This window comes from Erpetoichthys calabaricus, chromosome 14, assembly GCF_900747795.2.
Source record: "Erpetoichthys calabaricus chromosome 14, fErpCal1.3, whole genome shotgun sequence".
Taxonomy (NCBI): domain Eukaryota; kingdom Metazoa; phylum Chordata; class Cladistia; order Polypteriformes; family Polypteridae; genus Erpetoichthys; species Erpetoichthys calabaricus.
In genome coordinates this window covers 110,699,671-110,713,568 of record NC_041407.2, presented here as the reverse complement: position 1 = coordinate 110,713,568, position 13,898 = coordinate 110,699,671, and the positions used below count along the sequence as shown (strand labels likewise).

Below are 13,898 nucleotides of genomic sequence, written 5' to 3'. Positions count from 1 at the left end.
GTTACCTGCGTTGTCAGGGCAATTTCAAGGGGTGGGCGAGGCCTGTGGGTGTGTAACACATGTAGGGGTCCAGCTGTAAACATGCAGGCAAGACAAGCCATTGGTCTACTGGCCAACAGTACATTCAAACTGAATATGCGTTTATGCTACTCATTTAACAAAAAGAATGACGTTTTCAGTAACAAAATGCTTTGCATTTGTCATTCCAACAGATGGTGCGTCACAAACAATAACACTAATTTTACAAATCTCATTCTAAATGGCATACAACAGAGACATGCGCATTGTATTTGTCATTCCAGTGGATGCGCCAGCTGTTGGAATGACAAATGGATTGCATTTTATTACTACAAATGTTTGTGATGTGCCATCTGTTGGAATGGCAAATGGAATGCATTTTATTACTACAAATGTTTGTGATGTGCCATCTGTTGGAATGGCAAATGGATTGCATTTTATTACTACAAATGTTTGTGATGTGCCATCTGTTGGAATGGCAAATGGAATGCATTTTATTACTACAAATGTTTGTGATGTGCCATCTGTTGGAATGGCAAGTGGATTGCATTTTATTACTACAAATGTTTGTGATGTGCCATCTGTTGGAATGACAAATGGAATTCATTTTATTACTACAAATGTTTGTGATGTGCCATCTGTTGGAACGGCAAATGGATTGCATTTTATTACTACAAATGTTTGTGATGTGCCATCTGTTGGAATGACAAATGCAATACATTATATTACTGCATGCATTACTAAATACACTCCAACAGATGGTGCACAGCAAACGCTGAGGTCTATGCTGATTTCTTGGGTCTCACACCGTCTTAGACGGGTAGCACAGCTGGTTTAACGTAATAAATTAACAACTTCCAGCCTCCCAACTGAAATCGTTAAGAGTCGAGGTCTGCAAGGACATCCTTGGCAAGTCCTCAGAGCCTCTCCTGAGCCATGGATCCCCATAGATCATTAATTAAGGTTGTAAGTTAGCTAAACTCGGATCTCCTCTCAAGATCTGAGAAACAATTTTTGTGTAAGTAACGTCTGGCTGTGTCTGTTTGTGTTTTCCATAGCAGGCTGGATCCTCACAAGTGGTGCTGAGAAATGTTTGGACTAAAAGCACCTTAGTGACACCACTCGTTACTTAAGCTCAACGGTGCCCCCCACGTGCTGCGTTACTTTGTGCCCCTTTTTTCTTCTTTCATATATCGAGCTGCACATTTCACTGGCCAGCCTTTGATATGAAACCCCAAGACCAGAGACGAACCTTCATGAAAGTCACCAGAGAGATGTGTGTCACATCATTAATGTGGTGCTCCGGGGTCCGGACCTGAGAGATTTGTCATTTTACTTGACCTAATGTTCCTCTTACGCAAGGCCCTGAAGCGGTTGTCCTGGTCTACCACCCTGCCGCCCCAGCCAGTCCTATCCTGACAGAGCTGCGGTTTAATCATTGACAGGGCAGGAATTCAGCAGACAGCGGGCTCTGCTAGAGTCAAGAATAAAGTGTGTGGGGGTCTCATCTGGATAAAAGCCCACCCTCCTAAACGACAGGTGGGTGCTCAGTTGGTTCAAGTCAGTCCCCAGTCTGTGGGTGAACCAGAGAGCTTCTGATCGCCACTAATGACAGATTCTTCCACCCACCCAGTGACGTAACACTTGGCAGGGTGGGCAGGCCTGTGGCACCAGGGCCCACTGGACTGAGGGACCCTCGAGAACAACCGGGTTTATTATTAACACACTGGCCTACTTGATATTGGAATGAAATGTCATGCCGTTCTCATTGGCAGAACCCTATAAGGCCTAATTCTGACTACGGATGACATGACTGACGGTGGTCTTTGTGAAATGGATTTGGTTTAATGTGCCACACGAGGACGGGCTCATTTAGTTTGTTGGGTTTATTTTGGCACCACAGTCCCGTAAAGTTCTAGTTTTTCTACTGCAGCAACCCATTTCCAGTGCCACTTTACACAGTTCAGGCGACTCTCAAACCACACCTGGGTGGTCCGCCAGTCCATCTGACAGTCCAATGGCCCCCCCCCCCCCCTCGCTGACTGCGTTGGATTTACTAACCCTGGGGGCTTGTAGTGTGAAGCAGACGGATGGTTGCAGCCATTGCTGTCTTGCTTTATCTTTCACTCTTTATTTGTCCCTGCTCTGTTATTTTGTATTTTCTGTTGCTGATTTAAATCGGCCCACCTGGTCAGACCCTTTGAGCTTAGGAGGCGAAAATAAAAGGAACGCGTTTACTGAAGGAGACTCCCGTTATAATGGAAAGACAAGCAGCTACGGTGACATGGCGTCGCCCTATTGGCCCCTGATGTGTGTGCGTATGTCATGTGTGTGTCTCTGTCTGTCCATCAGTGTCTCTGTGTATGCGTTTGTCTGTCCATCTGTCTGTGTCTGCCTGCCTGTGTCTGTCTGTCCGTGTGTGTCTATCTGTGAGTCTGTCTGTCAGTGTCTGACTCTGTTTGTGTGTCTTATCTTGCATACGTGTGTCTGTCTGTGTTTGTCTCGGTCTGTCTGTATGTGTCTGTCTGTCTGTGTCTGTCTGTGTTTGTCTCGGTCTGTCTGTATGTGTCTGTCTGTCTGTCTCTCTGTGTGTGTCTGTTTGTCTGTGTCTGACTCTGCTTGTGTGTCTTATCTGTGTATATGTGTGTCTGTCTGTCTGTGTTTGTCTCGTCTGTCTCTCCATGTCTGTCTGTCTGTCTCTCCCGTGTCTGTCTATCTGTGCCTGTCTGTCTCTCTGTCTGTATGTGTGTGTCTATCTGTATGTGTGTGTCTGTCTGTGTTTGTCTCGGTCTGTCTGTCTGTGTGTGTCTGTCTGTGAGTCTGTCTGTCTGTGTCTGGCTCTGTTTGTGTGTCTTATCTGTGTATATGTGTGTCTGTCTGTCTGTGTTTGTCTCGTCTGTCTCTCCATGTCTGTCTGTCTGTCTCTCCCGTGTCTGTCTATCTGTGTCTGTCTTTGTCTATCTGTCTTTGTCTCTGTCTGTCTGTCTGTGTGTTCCTGTTCTCCTCATGATGCACTGGCGCCCTCTCCTGGTGTTGTCACTGCTTTGTACTCAATGTTGTGCTCCTGCTGCCCTGCCCTGCTTAATGGAGTGAGGAAGATGAATGAATTTATGGAAGAAAACCATTTAATGCTCGCAGGTCTCCAATCACCTGCACGTGTGTTTTATATAATAATAATAACAATAATGCCAGTACATTTGATTTATATAGCGCCTTTCATAAGCACTGTGGCTGAGCAGCTGAGTGCATCTGCTTTTTCATGCTGTGTACTTTGGGGGTCCTCATTTCTATTGGGAGTGACCTGTGATCCATTTCTCAAATAACCCCCTGCCGTCCAGTCCAGCTGGGCATCTGGTGGACTGGCTAGGGTTAGAAGACACAGGGTAGGGGGGCTCACTTACATTTGGTGTCCTGCGTTGTTTGCACTCCCCTCGTCCAGCGTTGCTCACTTCTTTCTAACCATCTACTTTCATGTCTCAGATTGTCCACCACGTGGTTGCAGTGCCCACTAGTGCCCATTGCAAGGCAGGTACAGACGCTGGAGTGTATGGCGGCTCATTGCAGGGTGGTCTACGCAGTCACACCCACCAAGAAAATCAGGGAGAAAAACCAAAAGGGACAACATGCAAACTGCACAGTGGATAGGTTTGAACCCGGGCTCCCTGAGGTCTGAGGGGCAGCGCTGTGTCTCCGTGAGGTAAACCCCTGAAATTCATTTGGCACCTGAAGGTGTGCAGCTCTCTGAAAGGTGCTATTTAAAATGATGGCACCCAGTCCCTTTGCACCTGAGTGTTAAGTGGTCAGTCTGCGGCTGGCAGCTGTGGTGACCAAACCTCAAGTGTTAAAAGGCAGCAGAGTGGCAAGATGCCAGCCTTCTGTCCAATCTGTTCCATTCCTAAAAGCCCACCTTCATAGAAATTTAAGATCACAGGGAGCCACCGCCTACCCTGGCAGCATTAGGTGCACAGCAGGAACCTAAAACGCACCGCAGTACTTTAGAAATAAAGACGTGAGTCTGACCAATTAGGAGGCGGCTCACCTCGGCCCCCTGGGATGTGTGTGCGGTTGTTTCCCACCCGTCTCCCAGTTCCTGTGCTCCGACAGCCCCAGTGCCCCTCTATCTGACCTCCAGCTGCTATCACCGAGCACCACATGCAGGAAATCCTGTGGTGTCCCTGGCTGGGCGCTTGAAGAGCCGCCATCTTGAGGCCATCAGCATGGTGAGCCACGGCGGTCAACGCATGCACACCAAACTCAGAGCCTGTTACTCCAACTGAGTGGCACGGTGCCAGTCCATCACAGGCCACAGACAGAGGGTCAGCCTGGGCTCACCTACTAATGTAACGTGCATGTCTGTGTGGAACTCACGTGGACACGGGGAGAACACGCAAACTCCACATTCACAAGAACTGCGTATCTGTGAAGTGGCAGCGCCAACCATTCTGCCATCTTATTTACAGTGGGCATCTGGATGGTTTCTCCTACTTTTTCATGGAGTGCTGCCCCCTAGGGGTTGGATGTACTTTTGCACTTGCTGAGCCACCTGTGCCAGACTTGCATGTCGTGAAAGTGTCTTTCCAGTGGGCCTGTCCTGATTTCATTGTTTTCTGGTGACAAATGCGCCGGTCACTGAGGATCAGCTGTCATTTCCTGTCATAATCGGCACAATGTGCTGTTAAATTGTGCCAAACAGCCACTCAGGATGTCTGCTTGTGTCTCCCCCAGAGCCTCCGTCCTTCTGCTTGCCGCTTGTCGACTGCTCCGTAGACGAGGGCTGTGACATCGTCCTCGAGGCAGCTCTGCAGGGGAGCCCACCGATTCACACCTCCTGGCTGCACAATGGTGAGTCTGACTGCATGCCTCGCCGCCGTCATGTCCCTGTCCCCCTCAGGTCCCCCACACCAGCTTTGGAGTGTCGGATCACACACCACTGCCATATATGGCGAGCCCCAGAGTGCTTAAAGCTCATTGGCTGGCTCAAAGTGCATAAGTGTCACGCTGATGACACTGCAAATTAGTGGGACTCTAAAGCCACGCCCACTTACAGCCAAACCCACCAGCGCAGCCCTGCTGGTGTGGACAGGTGACACGACCGCCCTGAGGCGCTGCTGGGTGCTGGTGCCCGTGTGCCAGGCAGGAACCTTTGTGTATTCAAAGTGAAGCTGACTCATTGGTCTCAGTGGCGCTGTGGGCATTACATAAGGGTTAGGGTTAGTCAGATGTTAGTCAGGGTGTGAGTCAGATATTACTGTTTGTAGCGCCTTCTTCAAGTACCCATCACCAGCCTGTGCCACCTGCTAATGTTTATATATAAAACCAAATCCTACTCATTGTTATGTATATTGTGACTTACAACAGCATAAAAATGAAGAAAGAAATAATAACAACAATGCAGAACAAACAATACAACCATAAAACACATTTAGGGAGTGAAGAGCAGTAAAGTGTTGGCACTGGCCATGACACTCAATAACCTGGCGCCCCTGGAAGAAGATTTTACACCTGAGAGGTCACCCTGGAAAGTGTAAAGTGAGCACCTGGGACAAAAAGACAGCGTGGCTCAGGATTAAGGGGGGACGAGAAGTGCCAGGGGCAGGACATGGGGGTCTCGGAGGTGACTTCTGATGGCTATCTTATGTCCATCTGTCCGCTAACACAAGCGACGCTATCCACTACATGGCCGGGGGCAGCTGAGCCCACCAGTGTCTGACGCAAGGCAGGAATGGAGACAGGGGTCTTGGGAGAGGAGAGACTGCAAGAGGGTCTCAGAGCTTAACACTTCAATTCAACTGCATTTGGTTTCATTAATTGTATGTCATTGGCTAGAATTTACTTTTATACTTTTATTTCTTTAATCTGGAGATATAGAGATAAGTAAAGTGCTCTCGATCTATTATATAGCGCCTTTCACTCTATCTATCTATCTATCTATCTATCTATCTATCTATCTATCTATCTATCTTTCTATCTATCTATCTATCTATAATATACTGTAAGACTTCTTCTCTCAGGTGGTCCTGTGGTGGGTGCTGCAGTGTCATCACTTCTGTGCAGAGGGTCCACATCACTGCTTTTTGGTCCTATTGGCTACATCAAGGAGTGACCTGGGGTGCGCACTGAGGTGGTCTTCAGCCAGGTGTGAAGGGGCTGGGTTGAGGATCAGCATCTTCATGTCTCAAGTCAGCAGGAAAAATGGTGGCACAGCCTGAAGCGGAAGGGTTTACGTATCTTGGGGTCCTGTTCATGAGATTGACAGGCGGGTCGGGTCGTGTGGACGTCACACCGGTCAGTTGTGGTGAAGCGAGAGTTTAGCTGAAAAGCAAAGCTTTTGATTTGACAAAGAAGAACGCGGGTACAGGTGCTCTAAATGAGCTGCCCGGGCGGGGTCAGGGTGTGTGGGCTCAGCCTTAGAGACGCGGGGGGGGGGGGGGGGGGGGTGGGGTGGGTAGACGATGACAACAAGTGGAGCCGCCGCTCCTCCTCATCACCCAGGAACCCCTTCTGAGATTGCGTCCCTTGGCTGGACTTGGTATCCCCCAAAGGATCTTGGGGAGGTGGTGGGGTAAAGGAATATCTGGTCATCCCCCTTAAAAGTAATAATACATTTTATTCATATAGCGCCTTTCCCTTGAGTTCACATTCCACCTGACCGCATCACGAGCTGAGCCGATGACAGCAGTGTCTGATGGGAGCCATCCAAGCAGGCCGTTAACAGTATAGACACCCCTTTCGACCCACAGTTGTGCACCCACTCATCATTCAGAAATCACGACACATGTAATGACAGCCCACTACACTGAAGACGAGTTCCACTTCGAAGCTGAAGAGCAGCAGCAGACAATGCCCACCGGGTGCCACCTCTGCGTCACCCCTCACGCTCACGTGAGCTGAAGGTGCCTGTGAAGACCACATCTGGACAGGGGAGACATCTGGTCAGACTTCTTCACTCGGATCCGGACATTTAGCCCTAGATGTGCAAGGGTGGCACAAGTGCTACCATCAAACATGCCAGCCTGCCATCTCAACAGCATTTTTGCCAACTTGCAATTACCAGCGAGTGCAAGTTCGTTTATTGAAAATTGGGTTATAAGGGTCTGCAGTGCCAGGAATTGGTCACAGTCTGAGACCCGCTTGAATTTGGTCATCACCGTGCTGATTTGTGTGTCAGCTGGTGAGGGCATTAATGCCAAGTCAGCTGGCATTCAACTGCAGCCACTGGTCTTGTTGCCCAAGGTTGTCCAATTACATATTGCATGTCACCTGAGGTGACCCCGTGACGTCTTTCTGCCACAGCGCCACGTGTCCTGTGCGTTGCTTCACAAATGCAGGGGGAGCTCAGCTACAATCTCAGACCCCTTTTTCTTTTGTCCATTCTGCGGTGGCACATAAAACACGAGACATCAGACAGGCGAGCGAGCGTCACTCTGCTTGTGTGGTCCAAGACTCCCACTTGCCTTATTCTTCATCAATGCCCATCACATCCCAGTGGGCGTTCTTGGGGGTTCAGCTCTCATATACACACAGAGCGGCCCCCATGACTGTTTGATTTGCTCAGGGGGGAGTTGTGGATTTCATGGCTAAAGAGAGTCGCAGGGGGTGTCAAACTACACGACTGACAACCCTCTAATTAAGTAAATGAAGTCTGCGGATGGAAATTACTGAGGAAGTTGTGGGATGTGATGCGGCCTTAAAAGAGCAACGCATTCCAACAAATCCATTGGATGGGCGCTGGTGGGACCCCCGCAGTGCTACAGCAGGTATTCTCTTCAACTGCCAGTCTTTCCTTTTGCCCTGTGCCCACCTCTATTTTGCCTGCTTTAGCTTATCCTGCAGATGCTCCTTTTTTTTGCGTTTGACACTCATATGTGCTCCATGCACATACAGCAGGTAAGGCTGGCACATTGTTGCCATTTCAGACTTGATCTGATCGCGCCATTGTGGGCAGGAAACTTGTGAACTCAAAAATGGTGTAATCCAATGTATCCAGGATTCTGAGAGACGGAGACCCTCCACACCTTCTGTTGTGTAACATGCCAGGCCACAATGAAAAGGTGTGTGGGCATCCAGTTTAGCTGAGCAGATCTGACATTACTGAGTGCAGCTTTGGTAAGAATGAGGGGCAGCAGATGGGCATGAAGCCATCGAGGCAGACCAGTCCAAGTTGGGGGGGGTTTGCAAAGAATGGGCAGAGCAGCAGCCAACAGCTAAAGGTGAGCTAACAACATAGGAGGTGGAGACAGAAACAACTGGTGGCAGAAGTGGGATGTCATTCAGTTACTGTGGCATGCAGCATAGCCTCTTCAGCACAAACACATGCCAACTCCACGTCGTCCACCCACATTTCCTGCCCATTTCCTGTTTAACTCCTGCTGGTTAAGAATGAATGACTGACCATTAGAACCCACTGTCCACATGTCAGGTGTCCCCTGTCTGTTTGTTTTCAGGAGAGCCTGTCCAGTTTGGCAAGGCCAGTTTCCACAGTGGGGTGGCACGGCTCATGGTCAGGGAGTGCCTGCCTGAAGATGCGGGCGCCTATACCTGCGTGGCAGAGAACAGAGCTGGCAAATGCTCCAGCAGTGCGGCTGTCAGTGTGAGAGGTAGGCCACCGGGATGCGCAATCACACGTGCACACACACACATACACACACTCACACACACACCAACACACTCACACATATGCCCATACACGCACACACACTCAAACATACACACACACACTCACACACAAACACACACACACAAACACACTCACACACACACACAAACACACTCTCACACATACAGAAACACACACGTACACACATACCAATGCACATGCCCACACGAGCGCACACACTCACACACACACAAACACACACATGCGCGGGCACACAAATGCCAACACACTCACACACACATACAAACACACGCACAAACACACTCACACATGCATGCACACATAAATACACTCTCACGTACACACAAACACACACGCGGGCACACAAATGCCAACACACTCACACACACACACACCAACACACATGCCCACACACGCGCACACACTCACACATGCAGACACACACACAAACACACACACACACACGTGTACACACACTCACACACAAACACACTCACATGTGCACACACACTCACACACACGTGCATACACACACAAACACACTCTCACATACACACACACGCACGCCCACACCCTCACACGTACAGACACACACATGTGCACACACACCAACACACACGCCCACACTCACACGTGCAGACACACACACACACAAACACACACACACGTGTACACACATACACACGCACCCACACACACACTCTTCTAGGAAACAAATTCCGGGAAATTCTTGCTCTGCCTGTTTCCTGTGGGACCGGATTGGGGGGGTCATGGGGGGGTTATTTACATTCTTTCTTCCTAATCTTGTCAGCTGTCACATTTGAGCTCCGTGTCATTGCCCTGGCACTATGGTTTCCAGTGAAGTGCCCAGAGGTTGACAGCAGGGGGCGCTGGGTAGCTGTGGCATATTGGATAGCGGGCATTGCACCTGCTTTGTGCTTTCTGCCTCTTCCTGCTATGGCACTCTTTTTCCTTCTTGTTCTCCATGTGCCCTCCGAAGGACCACCTGCCCTGGGTTGCCCTGCCCTTGCCAATGCCTGCCTTTGCCCACTCATGTTGTCCTCCTGTTTGTTCCTTTAATGTTCTTCTGCAGTGGACTTTTTTTTTAAACCTAGTGCCAGAGTTCTCACTGAAAGGCACTATATAGAATTAGGAGTGGGAAACTGTCGGCATGGCACTTGGAATTTTGGGATGAGCACAAAAATGAATTGTCCACCCAGTGCTGATTTTAAATATAGCGCCTTTCCAATCCATTAGCAGGGTGTGTGATGCCACTAAACCTCTGCTTTTATCTCCTGTAAATTTCCAGACTTTGAGAGCCTCAGCAGGAAGCCAAGTATGCCCAACACTCCCGCCAGTGTGCCCGCCTCCAGCCCGAGACCCAAGGCCAGCAGCCAATCCATGGTGTTGGAAAACAAGACCACCGTCAGAGCAGCTCCAAGAGTCAGCGGTAAGTGGCAGTGCTCAACTCAGGCCCCCGGGCGCCACCACGCCCACAGATACCAGGGAATGGTTTGGGGTGAGGTGGCATCAAAAAGAAACAAAGATAAACAGGCAGTTCCAGGGAAAGGCGAGCGAGCGATGGCTTGTCTGCCATGGTGAGAGGGAGTTGCGCACGTGCTGGCACAGCAGTCTCGATGGCCGCAGTGAAGAGCTGTGACACAAGATGGCCACTCAGGTGGGTCAGGTCCTGATGGGCCACTTAGCCAGTCTTTATTCCATATAGCGACTTTCATCACATAACTGAAGTGAAAACAGAAATGGAAGCACAGCTGGCAGCATTTGACATTCAGGTCTTTCAGCCACCCAGTAGCGCCACATTATATAGCGCCTTTTAGCGACTGGAGGCTTTAAGGTTTATTATACATAAAGAGCTTTGGCATGAGCTTCGCCATCCGTCCATCCATCCATTATCCAACCTGCTATATCCTAACTACAGGGTCACGGGGGTCTGCTGGAGCCAATCCCAGCCAACACAGGGCATGAGGCAGGAAACAAACCCCGGGCAGGGCGCCAGCCCACCGCAGGGCATGAGCTTCTCTTTAGATATTAAACCTGATGTTATATAGCACCTTTCAGTAAACCTCACAGTGGGCTTTAAAACCCAGTCGTTAGCAGATTTCACAGGAGGTGCCATGGCGGTTGGCACTGCCAATTTGGGTATGTGGCTGTTGTGTCTGATCATCCGATTAATCAATCAATATTTATATAGCGCCTTCCGCTGTGAGTCACGCAAAGGGACCTACAGCTCCCCCTCCTGTTCAAGTGTGCTTAGCAACCTCGTCTAAGAGTTCAAATTCACAAATGGACCCCTGTGGACGTCGGTTCAAAATGTCAGCCCCTCGAGCCAAGCCTGGAGTGGAAGTGACTGGCTGTCCACAACTCCTACCTCACCGTGTTGAGCAAGGTCCAAGGGTCCAGTGTAAGATAAGGTGGACAGGTCAAGACAGGGTGGTCTGGGGCACCACCCACATCACCCGCTCTCGGCTGGATATCCCCATTGGCAGTGGTCTCCTTCTGTCTCCTCTCTCCCAGTCAGGACTGCATCATGGAGGATGTGAGGGGCACTTTGGTGTGACCACTTGGAGTGCTGGGCTTTCTTCAAGATGGTAGCCTCAGGGCTCAAAAGGACAGCCAGTCTGATCTGCAACTGAGTGGTGTCTTGAACTGTCTGTACTGGCCGCACACAAGGTCATTTACGAATGGACCTCAGCACCACGGGTCACTGGTCATCAGTGTAGACCTGTCATCTGACCTGATGCTGGGGGTGATTTAGGAGGACCTCTAGTGGTGACCGACTTGGAGTCTGAATGGACAGCCCGGTGAAAGGAGCTACAGCTGAGAAGTGGACAGTGCAAATCAGGACCGGGGAGGGGGTCAAGAAGGTGACAGAAGAAAAACAACAAGAAGAGAAGACAGCAGTGCTGGGGTCTCCCTGTGGGACCGTGTCCATATATGTGGCTGGGTCCACCATACCGGTTAGAAAGCCCCTCTGGCAATGGGGGAGCTGACACCATGTGGACAAGTTTGAGGACCTCAGAGGTCTTTTATTATAGTGATGGTGGACTGGTGTGGTGGGCACTGTACTGGACAGAGATCATGAAGTGGGACCGAGACCCTCAGACATCACTCTTGATTTACCAGATAGTCCGTCCACATCCACTTGGGTGGTCAAAGGGACCAAAAGTAGGTGAGCACGGGTGCAACCTGAGGCTCAGTGTCTGTGACGATTTGAGTGGACCTTCAGTTGAGGTGATTCGAGTACCAACTGAGGACGCCACCCTCACCCGGGGTGCCACTGGAGGAGATCCTGTGGGAAAACAATGGCACAGAAGGGCCTGGCATTCCCCCGGAAGGGACGGATAATGTGGTCTGATCAGCTCAGGCTGTTACCAGTAGGACTGCCAGTGCGGAAATGGCCAGGAAGTGAGATGAGGCCACGGACATGAGGAACTTTATATAGCGCCTTTCATCTCACGTTGATAGAGTGCAGTTGAGTGAATATCATCTTACAAAGCGCTTTGACTAACAGTAACCCGCATGTCATATAGTGCCTTACAGAATGAGCATTGTGCCCAAAGGGTTATGCCTCATATAGTGCACCCTGCCATCTTATGTACATGTAATCTTACAAAATGCTTAAAAAACAGTCAATCAGTGTTTTATATAGCGCCTTGTACGTATCGCACCTCTCATACTGCACACTGCCACGCACTCATTTTCATCTTAGATTAACGCAGTGCCTTTTAGTGTAAGATTTAATTTTTCCGAGTGCTTTTGAAAAAGCAGCCAATCATCATTTCATATAGTGCCTTACAGAATGAATACTGCCCGTCCGTCACTAATCTTACACATTTTATATTGTTTTATATTTATTGTGCACATTGGGAACATAAAATCTAACAGAATGCTTTTACTAAACCGGTCAATCAGTATGTCATATAGCGCCTTGTAGAAGTCACATTGTGTGCAGTCGTAACTCTTACACTTTATACAGCGCACTTGATCATAAACTGATTTAAAGCCTTTTAGTGAATACATTTATAGAATAAGAAATCGGCACTTTACTGTATATAGCGCCTTTATCAGCGAACAAGACTAAGCATCAGTGCACCTGCGCGGCCTACAAACGACCGACTGGCACGTGGGGTGCAGAAGACATCTGAAGGCAGCCAGCTGGGCTCGGACACTCAGCCCTCATCACCGGCCTGTACCTTGACGGTGGGGGGGGGGGTCCTCCACGTTGGATTTTTTCCCTCTTCTCTCCAAGTCAGTCAGTCGCATGCCAGTCCTCAGCCTTCAGGGGTTCACCGAGCCGCCGTTGCTTGCTGTTATCCTAATGGCAGACAAGCCAAAACCTGACGGGAATTCGAGGCACGCGGTCGCGCCGTGACACATCTAAAGGCTTCGGCTGAAGGAGGCGTCGGTCTATTCACGCGCAGTACCCTCCTTCACCGCTAGAGGCGCTCGAGGTCCGCACTGCTCAGTGGAATTCTCTCAAACTTACAGAAGCTGCAGCGACCAGGCGGTTAATGGCGGACATAATTAAAGCCACTAACTCGGGAAAAATGAGACTTACACGACATAGTCAGTCTTATATATAGCGTCTTTCACAATGAGTGTCCTCGCCAAATGCTGTGAAGACACACCAGCGAGGTTTTCTATAGAGCCTTCATACAGGACACACGTTGAACATTAACCCACCCAGCCAACCTGCTGCAAGACAGGAGGCGACCCTTGTCTGGACACCAGTTCATCCATACTAGAACAATACAGACTTACCAATAAACGAGTAAAGGAGGACACCAGGGGAATACATTAATTAAAAACGGATCGGGAGTTGATCCCGGGTTTTCAGAGCTTGACGGGAGCCGTGTTAAGCACTACGCCACCACCCCTTCTATAAACTCGGGGGTCTTTCATAGTGTACACTAATTTGAATTTTAAAATATCAATTAGGAATGACGCCTTTCACGGTGCCGAGTCAATCTACTGAACACTAACGCCTTAGAAATCAGCACACAATCAGACCTTAACATCGATACTCCAAGGGAGTGTAGCACGCTGTCATTTAGCGCCTTTCACCTGCCCTGTCACAAAGTGAGCGCCAAACCGGGTCCTCGCCCTGCTCCCGTCTTCAGCTACACGCCCTTCCTCGTGCGTGGGCGCCGCGCGTGGCTGTCGTGCCAGGTGACTGAGCTGCAGGTGTCCGACTCCGCCCACCCGGCGCTCGCCTGCCAGTCTTACTAAGCGCGGGGAGGGC

The 13,898-nt window shown here is 49.8% G+C and overlaps 1 protein-coding gene across 2 annotated transcripts in view; it reads left to right on the top strand.

Annotated features, from left to right (window-relative positions):
• The window catches only part of mylk5 (myosin, light chain kinase 5), a 37,005-nt gene that overhangs the window by 9,632 nt on the left and 13,475 nt on the right, over positions 1-13,898 (top strand). The window contains exons 8-10 of one of the 2 annotated variants that reach the window (XM_028818573.2): positions 4,744-4,860; positions 8,463-8,615; positions 9,945-10,085. In XM_028818573.2, the coding sequence (XP_028674406.2) occupies positions 4,744-4,860; positions 8,463-8,615; positions 9,945-10,085 (411 nt within the window). The remainder of the gene's footprint in view (positions 1-4,743; positions 4,861-8,462; positions 8,616-9,944; positions 10,086-13,898) is intronic. The other variant, XM_028818574.2, reaches the window with a different exon arrangement.